The 20,498-nt window shown below is 35.8% G+C and overlaps 1 protein-coding gene across 3 annotated transcripts in view; it reads left to right on the top strand.

The window, feature by feature from the left end:
- The window catches only part of DMXL1 (Dmx like 1), a 132,935-nt gene that overhangs the window by 12,568 nt on the left and 99,869 nt on the right, over window positions 1–20,498 (top strand). For all 3 annotated transcript variants that reach the window (XM_079916175.1, XM_079916173.1, XM_079916174.1), the window contains exons 2-5: window positions 8,954–9,079; window positions 12,369–12,440; window positions 15,260–15,338; window positions 19,873–20,005. In XM_079916175.1, the coding sequence (XP_079772301.1) occupies window positions 8,954–9,079; window positions 12,369–12,440; window positions 15,260–15,338; window positions 19,873–20,005 (410 nt within the window). The remainder of the gene's footprint in view (window positions 1–8,953; window positions 9,080–12,368; window positions 12,441–15,259; window positions 15,339–19,872; window positions 20,006–20,498) is intronic.

Below are 20,498 nucleotides of genomic sequence, written 5' to 3' on the forward strand. Positions count from 1 at the left end.
ATAATTCGAATGTTGTCCCAGAGGTCTCTGAGACTGTCCTCAGTTCTCTTCATTCTTTTTTCTTTATTCTGCTCTGCAGTAGTTATTTCCACTATTTTATCTTCCAGGTCACTTATCCATTCTTCTGCCTCAGTTATTCTGCTATTGATCCCATCTAGAGTACTTTTAATTTCATTTATTGTGTTGTTCATCGTTGCTTGTTTCATCTTTAGTTCTTCTAGGTCCTTGTTAACTGATTCTTGCATTTTGTCCATTCTATTGTCCATTCTATCTCCAAGATTTCGGATCAACCTTACTATCATTGTGAATTCTTTTTCAGGTAGACTGCCTATTTCCTCTTCATTTGTTAGGTCTGGTGCATTTTTATCTTGCTCCTTTATCTGCTGTGTGTTTTTCTGTCTTCTCATTTTGGTTATCTTACTGTGTTTGGAGTCTCCTTTTTGCAGGCTGCAGGTTCCTAGTTCCTCCTGTTTTTGATGTCTGTCTCCAGTGGCTAAGGTTGGTTCAGTGGGTTGTGTAGGCTTCCTGGTGGAGGGGACTAGTGCCTGTGTTGTGGTGGATGAGGCTGGATCTTGTCTCTCTAGTGGGCAGGTTCACGTCTGGTGGTGTGTTTTGGGGTGTCTGTGGCCTTATTATGATTTTAGGCAGCCTCTCTGCTAATGGGTGGGGTTGTGTTCCTGTTTTGCTAGTTGTTTGGCATAGGTTTTCCAGCACTGTGGCTTGCTGGTTGTTGAGTGAAGCTGGGTGCTGGTGTTAAGATGGAGGTCTCTGGGAGATTTTCGCCGTTTGATATTATGTGGAGCTGGGAGGTCTCTTGTTGACCAGTGTCCTGAAGTTGGCTCTCCTACCTCAGAGGCAGAGCCCTGCCTCCTGGCTGGAGCACCAAGAGCTTTTCATCCACACGGCTCAGGATAAAAGGGAGAAAAAGTAGAGGGAATTAATAGAAGTATGAGGAAAGAAAGAAGGAAAGGAGGGTAGGAAGGAAGGAAGAAAGAAGCAAAGAAGGAAAGAAGGCAAGAAGGAAAGAAAGGAGGGAGGGAGGGAGGGAGGAAGGAAGGAGGGAAAGAAGGAAAAAAGACAGAAAGAAAGAAGATACAGTAAAAATAAAATAAAGTATAATAAAGTTATTGAATTAAAAAATTCTTATTTAGGAAAAAAAAAAGGGACGGATAGAACCTTAGGACAAATGTTGGAAGCAAAGCTATACTGACAAAATCTTACACAGAAGCATACACATACACCCTCACTAAAAGAGGTAAAGGGGGAAAAATCATAAATCTTGCTGTCAGAGACCACCTCCTCAATTTGGGATGATTCGTTGTATAAAGGAGGGAAGGAAGGAAAGAAAGAAAGGACGAAGGTAAAGTATAATAACGTTATTAAAATTAAAATTGATTATTAAGAAAAAAATTTTAAGAAAAAACCATGGACGGATAGAACCCTAGGACAAATGGTGGAAGCAAGACTATACAAACAAGATCTCACACAGAAGCATACACATACACAGTCACAAAAAGAGGAAAAGGGAAAAAATCATAGATCTTGCTCCTAAAGTCCACTTCCTTAATTTGGGATGATTGGTTGTCTATTCAGGTATTCCACAGATGCAGGGTATATCAAGTTGATTTCGGAGCTTTAATCCGCTGCTTCTGAGGCTGCTGGGAGAGATTTCCCTTTCTCTTCTTTGTTCTCACAGCTCCCAGGGCTCAGCTTTGGATTTGGCCCTGCCACTGCGTGTAGGTCGCTGGAGGGCGTCTGTTTTTTGCTCAGACAGGACGGGGTTAAAAGAGCCACTGATTCGGGGGCTCTGGCGCACTCAGGCCGGCGGGGAGGGAGGGGCACGGAGTGCGGGGCGGGCCTGCGGTGGCAAAGGCCGGCGTGACTTGCACCAGCCTGAGGCGTGCTGTGCGTTCTCCCGGGGAAGTTGTCCCTGGATCCCGGGAATCTGGCAGTGGCGGGCTGCACAGGCTCCGCGGAAGAGGGGTGTGGAGAGTGACCTGTGCTCGCACACAGGCCCCTTGGTGGCGGCAGTAGCAGCCTTAACGTCTCCCGCCCGCCTCTGGGGTCCGCTTTTAGCCGCGGTTTCCGCCCGTCTCTGGATTCTGCGCTTTCAGCCGCGGCTCGCGCTCGTCTCTGGGGTCCGCGCTTTCAGCTGCGGCTCGCGCCCGTCTCTGGGGTCCGCGCTTTCAGCTGCGGCTCGCGCCCGTCTCTGGGGTCCGCGCTTTTAGCCGCGGCTCGCGCCCGTCTCTGGAGTTCCTTTAAGCAGCGTTCTTAAACCCCTCTCCTCACGCCCCAGGAAACAAAGAGGGAAGGAAAAGTCTCCTGCCTCTTCGACAGGTGCAGACTTTTCCCCGGACTCCGGACTCCCTCCCGGCTAGCTGTGGTGCACTAACCCCTTCAGGCTTTGTTCAAGCCGCCAACCCCAGTCCTCTCCCTGCGCTCCGTCCGAAACCGAAACCCGAGCCTCAGAGCCTCAGCTCGCAGCCCCGCGCGCCCTGGCGGGTGAGCAGAGAAGCCTCTCGGGCTGGTGAGTGCCGGTCGGCACCGATCCTCTGTGCGGGAATCTTCCCGCTTTGCCCTCCGCACCCGTTGCTGTGCACTCCTCCGCGGCTTCGAAGCTCCCCCCTCCGCCTCCCGCAGTCTCCGCCCGCGAAGGGGCTTCCTAGTGTGTGGAAACTTTTCCTCCTTCACAGCTCCCTCCCACTGGTGCAGGTGCCGTCCCTATTCTTTTGTCTCTGTTTTTTCTTTTTTTCTTTTGCCCTACCCAGGTATGTGGGGAGTTTCTTGCCTTTTGGGAGGTCTGAGGTCTTCTGCCAGCCTTCAGCAGGTGTTCTGTAGGAGCTGTTCCACGTGTAGATGTATTTCTGGTGTATCTGTGGGGAGGAAGGTGATCTCCGCGTCTTACTCTTCCGCCATCTTCCGCCTTCACCATACTGTTTTGATTTTTATAGCTTTGCAACATGGTTTGAAATAAGGAAATGTGATGGTTCCAGCTTAGTTTTTCTTTAAGATTGCTTTGGCTATTTGGGGTCTTCTGTGGTTCCATGTGAATTTTAGGATTTTTTTTTTCCCTATGTGAAAAATGCCCCTGGAATTTTGATAGAGATTACATTGAATCTATAGATGGTTTTGTGTAGTATGGACATTTCAACAATATTAATTCTTCCAGTCCAAGAACAGAAAATGTCTTTTCATTTATTTGTGTTGTCAGCTTCTTTAATCAATGTCTTACAGTTTTCTGTGTACAAGACTTTTCACCTTGGTTCCATTTACTCTTAAGTATTTTATTTTTGATGCTATTGTAAATTGGATTTTCTTAATTTCTTTTTTGAATAGTTTATTGTTAGCATATAGAAATGCAGTTGATTTTTGTATGTTGATTTTGTATTCTGCAGTTTTGCTGAGTTCATTTCTTAGTTCTAACAGTTTTTTGGTGGAATCTTTAGGGTTTCTATATGTAATATCTTGTCTTCTGCAAACAGACAATTTTACATCTTCCTTTCTGATTCGAATGCCTTTTATTTCTTTTTCTTGCCTAATTGCTCTGGCTAGGACTTCCAATATTATGTTGAATAGAATTGGTGGGAGTGTGTGCATCCTTGTCTTTTTCCTGATCTTAGAGGAAAGCTTTTAGCTTTTTATCATTGAGTATATTAGCTATAAGCTTGTCATATATGGCCTTTATGGAACCATCCTTGCATCCCAGGGGTAAATCCCACTTGATTATGGTATAAGATCTTTTTAATGTGGGCTTGAAATCAGTTTGCTAGTATTTTGTTCAAGATTTTTGCATCTATATTCATCAGGGAAATTGGCCTGTAATTTTCTTTTCTTATAGTGCCTTGTGTAGCTTTGGTATAACGGTGATGTTGACCTTGTTAAATGGCCTCTTCAGTTTTTTGGAAGGGTTTGACAAGGATTGGTGTTAATTATTCTTTAAATGTTTCGTAGAATTCACTGGTAAAGCCAACTGGTCCTGGGCTTTTATTTGTTGGGAAGTTTTGATTACCTTATCAATTAGTGTATTATATTTTCTCAGTTTTCTAAAAGAGTAAATATTGATAGTGATAACCCACACAAACTAAAGCTCTTGGGGAGGGAGAAGCTAGGGTGGTTATCCTCAGTATTTTCTTAAGTGTACAAAGGATTACTGAAACCAGAGAGTTTGAGAACCATTGCTTTATAGTATTCCATTGTATGATTATACTGCAGTTTTTTTTTTAACTTTTTATTTTACATTGGAGTACAGTTGATTAACAATGTTGTGTTAGTTTCAGGTGTACAACAAAGTGATTCAGTTATAAGTATCTATTCTTTTTCAAATTGTTCTCCCAATTAGGTTGTTACAGAATATTGAGCAGAGTTCCCTGTGCTATACAGTAGGTCCTTGGTGGCTATCCATTTAAAATATATATACTACAGTTTATTTATGCATTCTATTATATGTTTGAGTTGGTTCTACTTTGGAGCTTTTATGAATAGCTATGAATGTTCTTGTACATGTCTCTTAGTGTACATATAGACACATTTCTGTTGGGTATAAACTTAGAGGTAGAATTGCTGGATCATTGAGTGTGCCTGTGTTTACCTTTCCAAAGTAGTGGGACCATTTTATTTTACATTCGTATGAGCAGTTATGGGAATTCTGGTTGCTTTACATCCAAAGAAGTCATTTTTAATTATAGGAAGAAATTAGGGGACAGTTATTAAATTCACATCATGTTTATTTATAAGGCATTGTATGGCAGCATAGCAGAAGGAGTAAGAGCATGTTCTTTCCCATTAGTTATAACTTGCTTTCAGTCTCATTTGTGTCTGATACTAGCTCTGAGACTTGAGCCAATTACTCAATCTAAGTTCGAGTTTCCTTATCAGTAAAATGGATTGATTATAGTAAATATCTCACAGGATTTGTTGTGAGGATTAAATGGGATACCAGTGAAAAGCACTTAGCATTTGGCCCTGTCAAGAAGAAAAAATAGGCTCAGATGACTACAGTGAATGAAAGATAGAGGAAAGCACAAAAAAGTGCCCCCCTCCCCGCCCCCATCTCTTTTTCTGGCTGTTTATTTGTATCCTTTATCACACTGGTAAGCATAAGTGTTTCCCTGAGTTCTTCGCACTGTTTTAGCAAATAAATCCAAGGGGGAAGAGGTCATGGGAACCTTTGACTGGGACAGAAGTTGTGGGTAATCTGAGGACCTACTATTTGTGATTAGCATCTGAAGTGGAGGGCAGTCTCAGTTAAGGCTGAGCCCTTAACTTGTGGGATCTGATGCTATCTCCAGGCAGATAGTGTCAGGACTGAGTTAAATTGTAGGATACTCAGTTGGTGTCACATAATTGCTTGCTTGGTGTGGTTAAAACCCCCCCCATATCTGTTGTCAGAAGTGTTGTGAATGTGGTAATAATGTGAGAGCAAAGGAGAAACACGGGAGGAAGACTAGTTTTTTCCTTCTCACTCTCCAAGGCTGCAAACGTATAGTCAAATTCTGTGTTCATAAGTTACTTAGTTCCTTCCTGCCTTCTTTCTTTCAGTGTAGATATAGTATTTGTTTGAAATGTACTTAGTTCCTTTGTTTCACCTCCCCCCCATTCTGATTGATTTAAATCAATTTTTTGAATATGTATGATGTTAACGTGTTTCAAAAGTCATAACTAGTGTCCACTGGTAGATGAATGGATAAAGGTGTGTGTGTGTGTGTGTGTGTGTGTATACATGTATACACACACAGTAGAATATTACTCAGCCATAAAAAAAGAATGGAATCTTGCCATTTGTGACAATATGTGTGGACCTGGAGGGTATTATGCTAAGTGAAGTAAGTCAGACAAAGACAAATACCGTATGATTTCACTTATATGTGGAATCTAAAAAACAAAACAAATGAACAAACAGCAGAACGGTAACAGACTCATAGATACAGGGGACAAATGTGGTTGCCAGAGCGGAGGGAAGGGGGAGGTGGGAGTGATAAGTGAAATAGGTAAGGGAGATTAAGAAATAGAAACTTCCAGTTACAAAATAAATGAGTCATGGGCATTAAATGTACAGCATGGGGAATATAGTCAATAATACTGTAATATCTTTGTATGGTGACACATAATAACTAGACTTAATGATGATCACTTTATAATGTATGGAAATGTAGAATCACGGAGTTGTGCACCTGGAACTAACAGAGTGCTGTAGGTCAGTTATACTTCAATTTTAAAAAGAAGTCGTGAGTATATAAAATGTTATACTCAGAAGTGTTATTCTTTGCTTCCACTTCATCTTCTCCCCTTTTGTAGGTATCCAACTTCATTTTTCCCTAGTTTTATTCTCCCTTTGTTCCTTTTTGTAGCAAGCCAGGTACACGTGTTTTATTTTCCTTGTTCCTTACACACAAAAAATTGCCATATATGCTCTTTTCTACTTTTTTTTTTTCACTTTATAATATCCCCTAGAAATCACTCCAAGTCAGTTCATAGATTTCTTCCTCATTGTTTTTATAGCTGTTTAATACTCCATCGTGGCTATGTACCACAGTTTATTCAACCAGTATTCTGTGCACAGCAGGATTTTTAAGATGTTTACACATTCTTGAAAATGATTAAGAAATGGAACAAAACACAAATAGAGTTTGAGTCTCTAATGCATTTTATATTTAGTCAAATAAACTATAAAAATTAAAATTCTGTAGTCAAGAAAACCAGAAGTTGTTTTTATTATAAGCCCCAAGGATAATAGTCAACTGATGAACTGTAAACTGCAGTTCGTTATATTTGTTTTTTGTTTTTTCCCCATTTACCAGTTTATTGCCATCCATTAGTTATAACTCTGAAAGAAGAAAGTGAGGACTAAATGACAGAGATATTCCAGATGAAGATCAATAATTTTTATTCAATTTAAAGTTTGCCAAAACTAGGGATAGATAGCTTTGCACCTTCTAGTGCCGTCACTAAGGAAAAATTAACTGACAGGCAGTGATAGTATAATAGCAGCAGCAAAAGAACAAGGGTAATCCAGAACCAGATAAGTCTTTGAATGATCAAGGTTTATTTGTATTATAAGTTGGCATCTTTCTATAGGGATAGATGTTTATTTCTGAGGTAACTTTGCATTTATCAAGTTTATAAATGTTTAATACTTGTTGAAATAAACAGTAATTTTGTGAGGTACTTCAGGATTCATGTAGACTTAATTCAGGAAAACTTAGAGTCCTGATTGACAAAAATAGGTGCAACACAATATCTGTAAGTAGATATATAATTGCAGGTAAACAAAAAGAAGGCAAAGTTATGAACACATTTTAAAATATATGTATATTCTAGTTAATGGAAACTGAAAAAATTTTGTTTAGTGAGGAGGAAATCTACATTGTAAACATTCCAAATTTAATACAGTATTTTGGTAAACAGTGACAATCAGTATTTTATCAAAATATAATATTCAGGAGAAAATCAGTTTCTAAAATATTAAGGTATTTTAGAGTATTGTTAATGACATTTTTCATAAATTAGTTTTTGGAATTTATTCTGGCTGTTAGTCTTGTGACAAGCCTTATGATCCTATTGTGGATATTTACACCTAGGTGAGCAGACCATCATGAGGTTTTTTGTTTGTTTACTGAGCCAGTTTTTTCCACTGTGTGGCACTAGTAGAAACAGACTTGATTTCCCCTAATTCCTTTTAGGAAAATTCCAGACAAGCATGCTTAACTAGGGAAGTTCCTGTTCTGACATCAAAATAGCACTAGATCAAAAATCAAGAGATCAGAGTTCTCAAGCCCACTCTGCCACTAAGAAGTTGTCGGCCAATTTAGGCCTCATTTTCTTGTTGATAATGTGAGCAGATTTATTTGTATGTTCTTTCAAGTCCCTTTTCTAATATTTTTTGGTAGCTTGTACAGAACCATTTTGGCTTTGGTAGGAATTACGGTCATGAAGTATATATTAAGTATAATATTTTTTACATTAAGTAAGGTGTATGTATATGTGCAAAAGTGATGAGAAAGTAAAGAATTACTAAAATTTTAAGAACTTAGGATGGAAAGCAGTTTGTGATAGATATTTTATTTTCAGAATTATGCTGCATGTAAATTCTAGGACGACAGCCACGTACTCTTAAATGGAAGAAACTCCTGTGATCTAAGAGCAGAGAACAAGATAAACTTGAACCCTACTTTTTCGTCTTGGACCTTAACTTGTAGTAATGGAAATGGATAACAAGCAAGATATTTACAAATTGTGGTATATGCTATGAAGAAGAAGAAGAGTAGTGTGATGGAAAGTAATTAGGGGAGGGGGGAAGAATATTGATCAATATGAGTATATTCAGGAACTGAGACATGAATGTTGAAAAGAAACTAGTTAGACAAAGACCAGGCAGATAGAAGGAAGGTAAACCACCTTGAGGTGAAAAAAGATTGTTACGCCCAAGAAACAGAAAGAAGGGCAATGTAAGGGCAGGAGCCAATTGAGGGAATGAAAGAGTAGCTTGAGATGGATTTGGGGAATTAGGACAATCATTTAGGGCATTGACATTGATAAGAAGTTGAGATTTTATTCCAAGTGCGATGAGGAAACTATTGAAGGGAAAATTACTTGGTGTAATAAACATTTTTAAAAGATCACTCTTGTCTGTGTGTGGAAAGGAATTAGAGGGAAGCAAGAATGGAAGCAGTCAGAGTATAAACAATAATGCAGGAGAGAGATTATGGTAGTTTAGATAAGGGCAGTAGCATTCAGTGGAGATGGAAAAAGTGAAAGGAATTGGTATATATTTTGCAGAAAGGACTGACTGATGGGACTATATATGGGAGGTAAGGGGAATATTCTCAAATAAGATTTTTTAAAATATTTAAAATTAGTCTGTTAATATTTAATGCCAGTGTTATACATGATAAATATTTTCTTGACAATTTTATCATTTTTATTTTACTTTGTTCATTTTTTTCTTTGTTTTTAGGCTTATGCCTCTGGATGTGACATTGTTATACTGGGAAGTGATTTTGAAAGACTGCAAATAATCCCAGGAGCTAAACATGGAAATATTCAAGTAGGATGTGTAGATTGTTCAATGCAACAAGGCAAGGTTTGTAATCTTGTGGTGATATGAGATTTGTTTTGAATATGGTTTTTATAAGTATAGTCTCTGAAGTATCTATTTCCTATTGAATTAGAGACTTGCTGTGTTTCCAAGACAATGTAGCTACAGATTTCTTTGGCTCTCTAAGATGCACTCTAGAGAACAAAATTCCTGACTCAGATGTATCTTAGAGATTGTCAGGAATTCTGTTCTCATATAATCTTGAAATATAGCATAGTTTTCTCCATGAATTGACAAACAAATGTAATATTACCTGTAGAATAGGTATAAAGCTTACTTATTTAAAAATTGATTGGATTGAGGGAAAGGAGTGACAATAAACTTCAGTCTATTTAGAAATAAACCCTGAAAAGAAATTGTTGTTAGAGTCCTTTTTTGTCTGTAAACAGGTAGTTATCTCCTTGTAACTTCTAGATAAACTTTGTACAAAAATGAACATAAATTGATAATTTTTTGAATAATTTATTCCAAGTCTATAAGAAAAATGAAAAATTTAATTTGAACTTCCGTTTACACATGGAAAGTATAAAGTTACCTTGAAAGTAAAAAAGCAACAGAAAACAAAAGAAACAGGGCATGGGCTTTCCTGGTGGCGCAGTGGTTGAGAGTCCGCCTGCCAATGCCGGGGACACGGGTTCGTGCCCCAGTCCGGGAAGATCCCACATGCCGCGTGGAGCGGCTGAGCCTGTGAGCCATGGACGCTGAGCCTGCGCATCTGGAACCTGTGCTCCGCAACGGGAGAGGCCACAACAGTGAAAGGCCCGCGTACCGCAAAAAAAAAAAAAAAGAAACAGGGCATATGATTTAACATCAGGTTAAATACAGTTCTGTATAGTACCAGAGTTGGGAGAGTTATAACTTATAGGCAGTATAGTGTATAGCTTAATATAGCACCATATAGGCATAGATGACCAGGCCTAGGTACAGTTGCAGCTAGACTAGGCTGAACTTTGCAAATTTAATTTTTTTGGTAGATACTTAATTCATGTATATTGTTTGTGATTCTACCAGAACATTTTGTGTGAGAAATCAAAATGGGCCCAACCTTATTTTTTTAATGTAATCATTCCTAATAAGGCTGCCATTCTGAAAAGTTACTTCTTGGGACCTAGTTTAAAGATACTCGTAACAAAGGAGTTTCAACTCTTGTAGTCTTTGCCTACTTTTTGGACTACTGTTCTTTTTGTTATTCCTGTGTTCCTTCCTTTCAGTAGAGTTACAGGTATCTCATCTGTCTTTCTTTTGTTCATGCCTTTCATTCTCACTGTACTACGAAAGTGGTTTTTATTATGGAATGCTAAAAATCCTTGAGACTTTTTTCCCTTTCTCTTCATGTTTGTTTGATCTCGTAGCTCTGTAGTTCTGTAATCTTGATTGTATATAAAAACTTACTTATACCATTTAGATTCACATAGGGCTTGTTAATGTTGGAAATCTAATTTTAGAAATTTTCAATATGAGTTATCTTTTAATCTATATTACATGAAATCCAGGTTAGAATGAAGAGGTCATTTGGTTTTATAATTATTCTAATAAAGGGTAAATTTCCTTTGTTTTACAGAAAACAGTATACTCAAATGATTCCTTAAGGTATCAAGACGAAAATTTGTAGATTTTGGTACTTGGGATTTCTGTTTACCTTTTAGAAGGAAATGCTTCTTGATACCATAGGGCATCAATATTTTATCATTACTGTTTTTTTATTTGTACTACCAGATTAATTTTCCTAAGAAAATTCATCTGCATTTGACTTGTTATTCATTTGCTTAAAACCATTCTTAGTTTCCCATGAACTTAGAAAAGTTCAAATTGTTCACCTTGGTTTGAGACCTTATTTAACCCACTCACACTTGCCTTTTTGGCCTCATGTCCATTATTTCTCTCTTCTGCCTGGGCTGGTGCTCAGTCACCTCCCAACGTACTTTACCTCTTTTAATATTTACACTCGTGGGGACTTCCCTGGTAGTCCAGTGGTTAAGACTCCACACACCCAATGCAGGGGCCCCAGGTGCAATCCCTGGTCAGGGAACTAGATCCTGCATGCGGCAACGAAGATTTCACGTGCCGCGACTACGACCTGGAGCAGCCAAATAAATAAATATTAAAAAAAAAGATGTACACTTGTGTTCATACTATGCCCTATTTCTAAAATTGAACACTCACTGCAGTTTGAAATTCTATCCACATTTAAAGGCGCAAACTAAATACTCCCAGGTGAAGTCAGTGCAGATGATTTCTACCTTCTAAGATCTCCTCAGAACACTTTAAAATATCCATTGAAAGTTTTTTTTTCCATTATGTATGTTACATCCTCATTTCTTACTGTCTTCACTAGATTATATGTTCTTATTTTTATCCCTGATCATTCATTCTATCTATATATCTGTCTGATTTCTGATGTTTTAATGTTCTTCATTTGTGACTCACTCAAGCTATAGTAGTAGCTACCTTATAAAACAGAGCCAGCAAGGGTTATGCTTCATTGATTTAAGAGTAAATATTTGAAAGTTACTCAAATAAAATAGAATATTGAAAAAAATACTCCTTAGAGAGTTTACAAAGGAATAGATCTAAGTTTTACTTCTAAAAAGTTAAATATACACTGACAGAATTCTGAACTTTGAAGACAGATAACCTAAAAACTTGATTTTTAAGTCACGTCAAATTCCATACTTGACAAGGAATACATCAATACATTTTCTTCTGTGAGGAAGGAAATTAACATTTACTATGCATCTTATATAGATAATTCTTTACCAGATGCTTTACAAATGTTATTTCAACCCTCAAAATAATCCTATTAGGAAGATAGTATTATATATACTGTAAATATAGATAGAAACTAAGGTTCAGAGAGCTTAACTTGCTGGTACACAGTGACAGCACTGGAATTCTGATCCAGATATGGTAGTCCCCAAAACTGACATTCTCAAGTATTGGTGAAAGAAATTTTGTGTTGGGTATTTTTTTTTTTTTTTGCGGTACGCGGGCCTCTCGCTGCTGTGGCCTCTCCTGTTGCGGAGCACAGGCTCCGGATGCGCAGGCTCAGCGGCCATGGCTCACGGGCCCAGCCGCTCCATGGCATGTGGGATCTTCCCGGACCGGGGCACGAACCCGTGTCCCCTGCATCGGCAGGCGGACTCTCAACCACTGCGCCACCAGGGAAGCCCTGTGTTGGGTATTTTTTAAGTTATACTGTTAATTTCTTTTGTTCTTTTGATTCATAAGTAAGTTAACATAGCCATAAGTTTTCTTTCTTTTTTCTTTTTAAAAGATTGCAGCATCCTATGGAAATGTTGTATCTGTTTTTGAACCAGTTAACCTACCGAAGCAAAAGAAAAATTTGGTCAGTAATTCATCTTTTTCTCTTAGAAATGAAAATGTGTTGTGTATTAAAGTATACCATTTTTAAGAGTACAAAATTAGAGTGATCACATAAATCAGTATAAATTATACACTGTAATTAAAGACAACATGTTAAATGCCACTTCCTTATTAAAGATGTATGTTTCATTGAAGTAGAATTAAACTAAATTGTGCATATGAATTATCTTGAAATGCTTTTCTTTTTTTTCCATCTATCATTTTTTTCTTTTATTAAGTATTTGAAGAGTCAACAACTTGAAACTTGTTAGTTACTTTATTGCTAATGGCAAACATCATTGTCCAGTCATATGTGGCACTTGTTCTTTGTTTCTGTGATCTACTTTTAGGTAGTTTTTCTGCTTTATATATTTTGTTCTTAAAGTGACATGTTTTAATTGCAAAGTCTTAACCTACCCCCTGAACTTACTTTCTTGCACTTATTATATCATGTAATAATTGTTAGTGGGTCAGTGAATTTTTTTTTAATAAAGAAACTATATTCAGAAATAGTTCCTGAGAGTTGGTTAAAACTTTATAATTTATAAATATTGAGGTTATGTAGTAGATTTCTTGGGTGTTTAGATGCTCTTAAAGATAACAGTCAGATCAGGCTGTTTTATCCGTTTCTACTGAAGGTTAAGCTAGTGATTTGAACCATGTGGAAGAAGATCAGCATGGTGTGTCTAAAGAGCATTGTAGTAGGAGTCATAGGACTGGTTTATTTCTCTGCTGCTCTGTAGCTATTGAAACTGAGCAGGTCAACCTTAAGAGGCTCTTTGCTCAATTCCGAAATTGGTTAATGTTTGTTTATTTTTGATGTCAGAGACTGTAGAAATGTGTTAAATGTAAAGAATTAAACAGTGTGTCAACAATAGATTTACCTTATATATCTTTTAATAGCTTTCATTTCATTTTCACTTAGCTCATTAGTATCTTACAAATTCCCTCTGACTTAGTTGGGCAGCTGTTACTTCTTTTTTATAAATAAGGCAGCAGAGACCCCAAAATAAGTGACTTGAGCAATGAAACAGCTGTTGAGCCCCAGAACTAAGAGAGAAACTAGTTGTCTTGATTCCTGGGTGTGAGCATTCTTTTTCCCTACCTTGTGTTAATGAAAAATATTTTCTCTGGGTTAATTGATATCCATTTTAAAATTTCATGGAAGGAGAGTCCACAGTTCTCTCCTCATTTCTATTTGTGTTTATATATTACCTAATGAATCCAGTGTTAGAGGCTCTCACACCCTTATGAGTTAGTAACTGATAGCACTAAAAACAAATTTTAAAGGTGGTTGCTCCATCCAAAACACTGTATTTCAAATAATACTCAATAAGTGTTTGTTGAATGAAATAGCTGACTTTAAAAAAAAATCAGTTTGTTATGTTAAAATGCCTTTATTGATAAGGGTAGAATTGAGAATTTCAGGTTTTGCCCATTTTCTCTTGTACTAATTATAATTGTTTAATATAATAGTGTAAAAAATTCAATAAGAAGAGGCTTGTTTATTGGTAGGCAGCACTGACTTTGCAGAGAGGGTGAAAAAAAAGCCTGATGAATAAAGGGAAAACTGGATCAAATGGAAAAATCATAAACTTGGAAGATGCACAAAATCTTGAATTCCAGGATATAGTCTCAGAGAATCCTTAGAGCCTCATAAAAAATATTATATTCTTTTATTTGTACATTCTGGAATATTCTTTTAAGATGGTGGTTCTTCACAAGAGGTACACTTCAGAATCACTAGTTGATACGTGTGTCCATATCCTGCCCTGAGGAATTCTAAATGTGTAGGTGTGGGATTGTGCCTGTGTGCTTGTACATATAGATCTAGAGGGAGTTCTGATGTGTGCTGTGATTGAGAGCCATTCCTGCAGGATAGTGTTTCATAAAAGCATATTCTGCAGGCCACCTGTATCAGAATCACCTGGAGATGTTGGTTTGAAGTACAGATTTCCTGTGCCCAGTTCTGGACCTTTTGAATCTGAACCTTTGGGCATGGGTCTTGAGCATTTGAATTTTTAATAAACATCTTAGACTGTTTTCATACTAAAGTATGGGAACGACTACATTAAGATAGTGTTTATGGATCTCAATGTATTAGAGGTTAGAGAAGTCAACTTAGTAGGCCACAACCTGAATTTAAAAGAAAATGAAATATAATAGAAAATGTTAAGAGTGCATCACATGTATTAAGGGTGAACTTAGATTGCATTTATGTGTGTGTATGTGTGTTTGTTCTGGGTTATAGTGCAACATGTATTTCTTACTGGTTTGCAGGTTAAAAAAGTTTGAAAAATATTGCTTTAAGGAATGAAAAGCCCTTAAATTATGTAATGTAAGGGAAGTGTTAACATCTCTTATTCTGAATTTTCACACATAACCGTACGCCCTCAGATGAAGATGAAACTTTATAGAGGAGGAATCCTCAAATAGCAGACACAGACATATTTAAAATTAAACCTTTGTAACTATAATAATAATAAAGTAATAATTATAACTTTAAAAGGCTGAGGTTAATATATATGTTGTCCTAGTTGGCAGATACTTATTGGTTGTTTAAATATACTAAAGACAGGCTTTTGGACTTATAGGAATGGATGTTCTCTCACTGATCTCCTCCATCACATATTCCTTATTTTTCTTGACAAGCTGAACATTTTATCTCTTTAAGTATGACTACATGGTCAATTATACCTAAAAAAAATGAGTACATGTATTGTTAAAAATAATTAGTGTCAGTATATACGTTTGACAGAAAAGATGCCAATAATTATTGACTAAATGACTTTTTAATTTTAGGAATTATATAGTCAGTGGCAGAAAAGTGGCCAATTTTTTCTGGACTCAATAGCACACAATATAACTTGGGATCCTGCAGGTAAGAATACAAGAAGAATTAACTGAAGTGAAATAACACTTGTCTAGGCTATTGCTTTTTTTCTTAGTTTCATGTATTTCAGTTCTGCTTTGTGTGAAATGGTGGGGAACACAAAAGTAAGTAAAACAGGTTGTGCTATTTTAGAGCTTATACTGAAATGAGGAAAATATGCACCATAATAGTGTCCAGCTATTGTAGGAATACCTGTTGTTTTGGGAAGGAGACACTAATTCTTTGTGGGGAATCAAAGTTCCATTGCAGAGGAGCCTTTTGCCATGAGAGTAGATAGATTTTGACAGTGAAGGTGGGAATAGGTTGAAGAAGGAAAAAAGAAGTGAATTCTAAGAAGAGATAATGTGTATATGTATCAGTTATCTATTTCTGCATTAGAAAATCATCCTAAAGTCATTTTTACAAATTTACCAGAGTGAGCAAAGAGGAACAAAGAAAGAAAGCATAAGATATATTCTAGTAATGGTTAGTACTTCATTGAGGCTGGAGTGAGTCTGGTGATGAGATAAGAATACAGCATATATGGAAAGCCTTTACAGTCATGTGAAGAATTAAAGAATTTTAATTTAATTCCTTTTAATTGTATAAAATGTATAGGTTTTTGAAAATGGCTAGTGACAGGCTAAGATTTATGGTTTTGCCAGATTTTTCTGGTAGCAGTAACTTAGAATGATCAGACACAAGAGGAACAGGAAGATAAATACTGTATTATCTATAATTACCTTTGGAAAGTGTGCATTCACAGTAGTCTGAAAGAGAAATAAGAACTTATTTCAGTGCCTTTATCATAGTAGGTGCTCAATTAATATGGCGTGACTAATGAAAGGAATACATGGATATGAAATGCATTTAGGTAGTCGAATTGACATTACTTGACAACTGGATTTCACATTATTCTGAGGGTATCTTTGATCACAAGAAGAGTGATATGTAGGAGTTAGAGATAGTGGAACATAAATTTTATTTGGATGTATGGAATTTGAGATGCTTGCATATCCTATAACAGTATTCATTAGATTGTTAGAAATTTGAATCTAAATTTATGAAAGAAGTTATCTTTGGAGCATAGAACTAGAAGTCATCAGTTAAGATAGATAAGATAAATTTTAATATAGTAGATAAAATGGCTGAGAAAAAATGTTAATTTAGAATACGAAGTTCAGAACCTTGGGAAATTATTTTAGAAGGTAAAAGAGATTATCTTAGATTAAATAAAAATCACATAATGTTTTAAGATGTTTTTTCTCATGAGATTGATGCTTACTAGCTGGTAGCCTACAGGTATATTTTATGCATACAGTGAAAAGAGTAAAAATTTGTCCTGGGTTCAAATTTGGCATTTAGTACAGCACTTTGAATATAACTCTACTCTGGATAGGGTCGCTGATGTCCAGTTTATGCCTGTTTCCTTATAAGATTATTAGCAGTGTCACCTTTACTTTCACAAGTGTTCCTATTTGGATGATAAATTATATGGTTACTCTGTGATAACACTACAATTTATTATAATTATTTGTTTACCTTTTTTTTTATTAGGCAAGGGCTTAGAATCTATTTTATTCAGTATTTTATTTATCTTTAGGGGTCCATCATATATTAAGCTCTCAATAAATGTTTACATATATGACTACAAGTTTTGTGATCATGAGCAGATTACTTAACATATCAAGAATGGTTAACTCACTTTAAATTAAGGTAATATCTATTTCACAAGATAGTTTTTTAATGATCAGATATGGTAGTATATATGAAAGTAGTTGGTACTTTCTGTAAAAAGCTATTTATGTAGGTACTTACCTATAAAAATATTGTTAGCAAGTGAACTGGCTACTTGAAGTCTCATGAATAACTGTAATAAAAACATTTATTATTTGAATTGAGTGATATTTCTTTAGTAATGACATAGTAGTTGCCTGGAATTTTTGTACCTGCAGTCTGTAAGTACTAATTCTTTAGAAGGTAGTATTGATATTGTTATTGATATTGACAGTATTTTAGTTCTTCTAAAATCATCATTACAGAGTAGTAGTAGAAGATAACTACTTATTTTCTTAACATATCTAGTAGTGACTTGCCAGTATTTCATGACCATTATCTTTTAAATCATGATTTATTTAAAATTCACATAAAAGTTTATCATTTTTCTTTTTATAATCAAAAAGTTTAAAATTTAAGTGGTTTGGTTGAGAAATGGGTTATTACTGTAATATATATTGGGGAGCTATTATTACTTTTGTAAATGAACTTTGTAATTATTTATATAAACAGATTTAGAATATATTAAGTGAAATACTAGTATTTCGGTTTTGATGAATATTTACTTATTAGTATATGCCAGGTATTGGGATATAAAGAATATTTTTCAGATGGTGCTAGTAAACTGACTATAGTGCCTTTGTGTTGTCTCCAAACGCACTATTGCATCTTGCTTAAATCATAAGACTTACTATTTTAGACTTAATGCTTTTTTTTCCTACTTTGATATCTATACTTCTGCCTTTCTGTTCAAATCAATGTATTATGCCATACCTTACCTACTTTTGTTTCATTCCATAACTGGGATGAATTATTTTGTGTTCTATATTAATTTCTTAATCCTTCATGGGTTACCTTAGTTTCACCTTTAGTTTATGTTAAAGAAAACTTGTCAAAACTGAACGTATAGATACAGAGAACAGATTGGTAGTTGTCAGAGGCAGTGGGCTGGAGTAGGGTGGGGTGGGATTGGGGAGAGTAGATGAAATAGGTGAAGGTACAAACTTTCAGTTATGAAATAAATAAATCCTGGGATGTAATGTATGACATAGTGACTATGCTTAATAATTCTGTATTGTGTATTTGAAAGTTGCTAAGAGAAAGTAGATCTTAAAGTTCTCATCATAAGAAAAAACATTGTAGCCATGTGTGGTGATGAATGTTAAGGAGACTTATTGTGGTGGTCATTTCACACTGTATACAAATATTGAATCATTATGTTGTAACCTGAAACTAATACAATGATACATGTCAGTTACATCTCAGTAAAAAAAAGAAAACGTATGTATGTTGCTAAGCTAAACAGTGGAATGATAACCATATTTAAATGGAATGTCTCATTAGTATCAATACTTTCTGGGCTGTTTTTATCTGTCTATAGGACTTTCCACCTAGTTGCTATTATTTATTGAGCTTCTGCTAAGTGCCTAGCCTGTGCTAGATATGTAATACATATTATAGCTAATTCTTAAAACAGCTCTACACAAACTTCTAATTTTATAGGTGAGAAAATTGAGACTCAGAGGTTGCCCAACTCGATCAAATTCACATAGCTGATTGAGTAACTTATTTGGGATTTAGACACAAAGATTTCTGATCTAAAGTCAGTGTTTTGCCACAGACTCACTTTTTAAATAAAGTGATCTTTCCAGAGAGATAGAATGCCTTATTTATTGTCAGCTTTTTGGCCAAAATTGTACTGCCTTTATTTTCTTTGATAGCACAATCTTCCACTCAATTCCCCAAGTCATAAAGTTGGAATCTCTCCTTGAAACCTCTTGTATCTCTCTGTTTTTTACTTGGTGTCATGCCATGAAAATTCTGTTCTTTTTTTTGAAATGGCTTTTAAATCCATGCTTATTACTTTAATATTTGATTCAGATCCTCATGATTTCCCATCTGTATTTATTATAGTCATTTAACCAGATTTCCCAGCGTCTTACATTTTTCCTAATCTTGCCTATCTCTAGAGTTATAAAGAATCATAATTTACCCTTCTTTGTTTACTGGAGTTTTTGAAAGTATGGTGAAAATTATGGATTATCTCTCTAGAAAAATGCGCAAAGTATACCTATAACTTTTGCATGTATGTCATTGGAAGGAGGTTTATGGGCATCTTACGTCCATCTGTTGACAGCCCCTCCCAGTTGAGACCCCTTGTTCTAAAATACAGATACACTTATGTAAACTACACCCCCCCTAAATAAAACCTTTAACTTCCAGCTACCTATAACAAACTCTGAACTCTTTATGAACCTCAAAAATGCTTCACAATATGATCCCTTTTTTCCAAACTTATTTCTTTTTCTAAGTCTACTACGTACCTTATCCTTTAACTATAATGAGATTATGAGGCATTCTCTGGAATATATTTGAACTTGGATGTTTTCATGCTTCTGTTCATAATATTTCTCTACTGGAATGTGAACCCATCATGAAAAAGGACAGTCTTTCATTTCTTATTGTATTGCCAGTGCCTAGCACAGTGCCTGTTACAAAGAAGATGCTCATTAAATGTTTGTTGGATGAGAGATGATAAGATCTGTTCCCTTTTTTGTCTTAAGTTTCTTCAACAAAGTTAAAATATAGCCTTACTCCCCCATACCCCAAATCTCTTTTTGTTATTTGACTTTTTAAAAAAGTTGTATTATCTTTATAGTATTATATACAACTCTTGAGCATGTACTTAACTCACTAATTAAATACCTAAATAATAATTGGTGAATGATATATATATATTATTTTTTTTGATATATATATATTTTAGGCAATCGTCTTTTAACTGGTTCTAGCTGTTTGCAACTGTGGTCCAGTGCTAACTTGGAGAAATCAGCTGAAGATGAAAATCCAGATAAAACAGATCTTAACTTTGGGGATTGGAGATGCATTTGGCATTGCAAGTAAGCAATTAATTAGGGGATTAAACCAATAAACCTGTTCCATGTGGTCTTATATTATAAATGCATTTTAGTTGGTGTAAAACCATACTAACATAAAAAGTATTGATTTTGACATGCCTTTTCTTATATACAGAGGATTCACCATTTCCCATGTTCTGCAGACCCTTTTTTACTTTTTTTAAATTGTTGAATAAAACAACTAGGAAGAAACATAGAAATGTGTTAGGCCTATATGAAGATAGTTAAATAAGAACTTGCTAAATTATACAAAAGGAGACAGAGACACCTGTCATGATTTTACATGGAAATTTTCCTATTGTGAAGAAGTATATTTTTCCCAGACTAATCTGTATGTTGAACATCATCCTTATCAAAATCTCATTGGAATTTCTACTTTTGAGCATAGTTCAAATTTTATTTAAAAGGACAAATATGGGAAAATCAGGAAAATCCTGAAAGAAGAAAAGAATGAAGATATACAGTATAGTAAAAT

The sequence above is a fragment of the Stenella coeruleoalba genome, assembly GCF_951394435.1.
Source record: "Stenella coeruleoalba genome assembly, chromosome: 3".
NCBI classification, from domain to species: domain Eukaryota; kingdom Metazoa; phylum Chordata; class Mammalia; order Artiodactyla; family Delphinidae; genus Stenella; species Stenella coeruleoalba.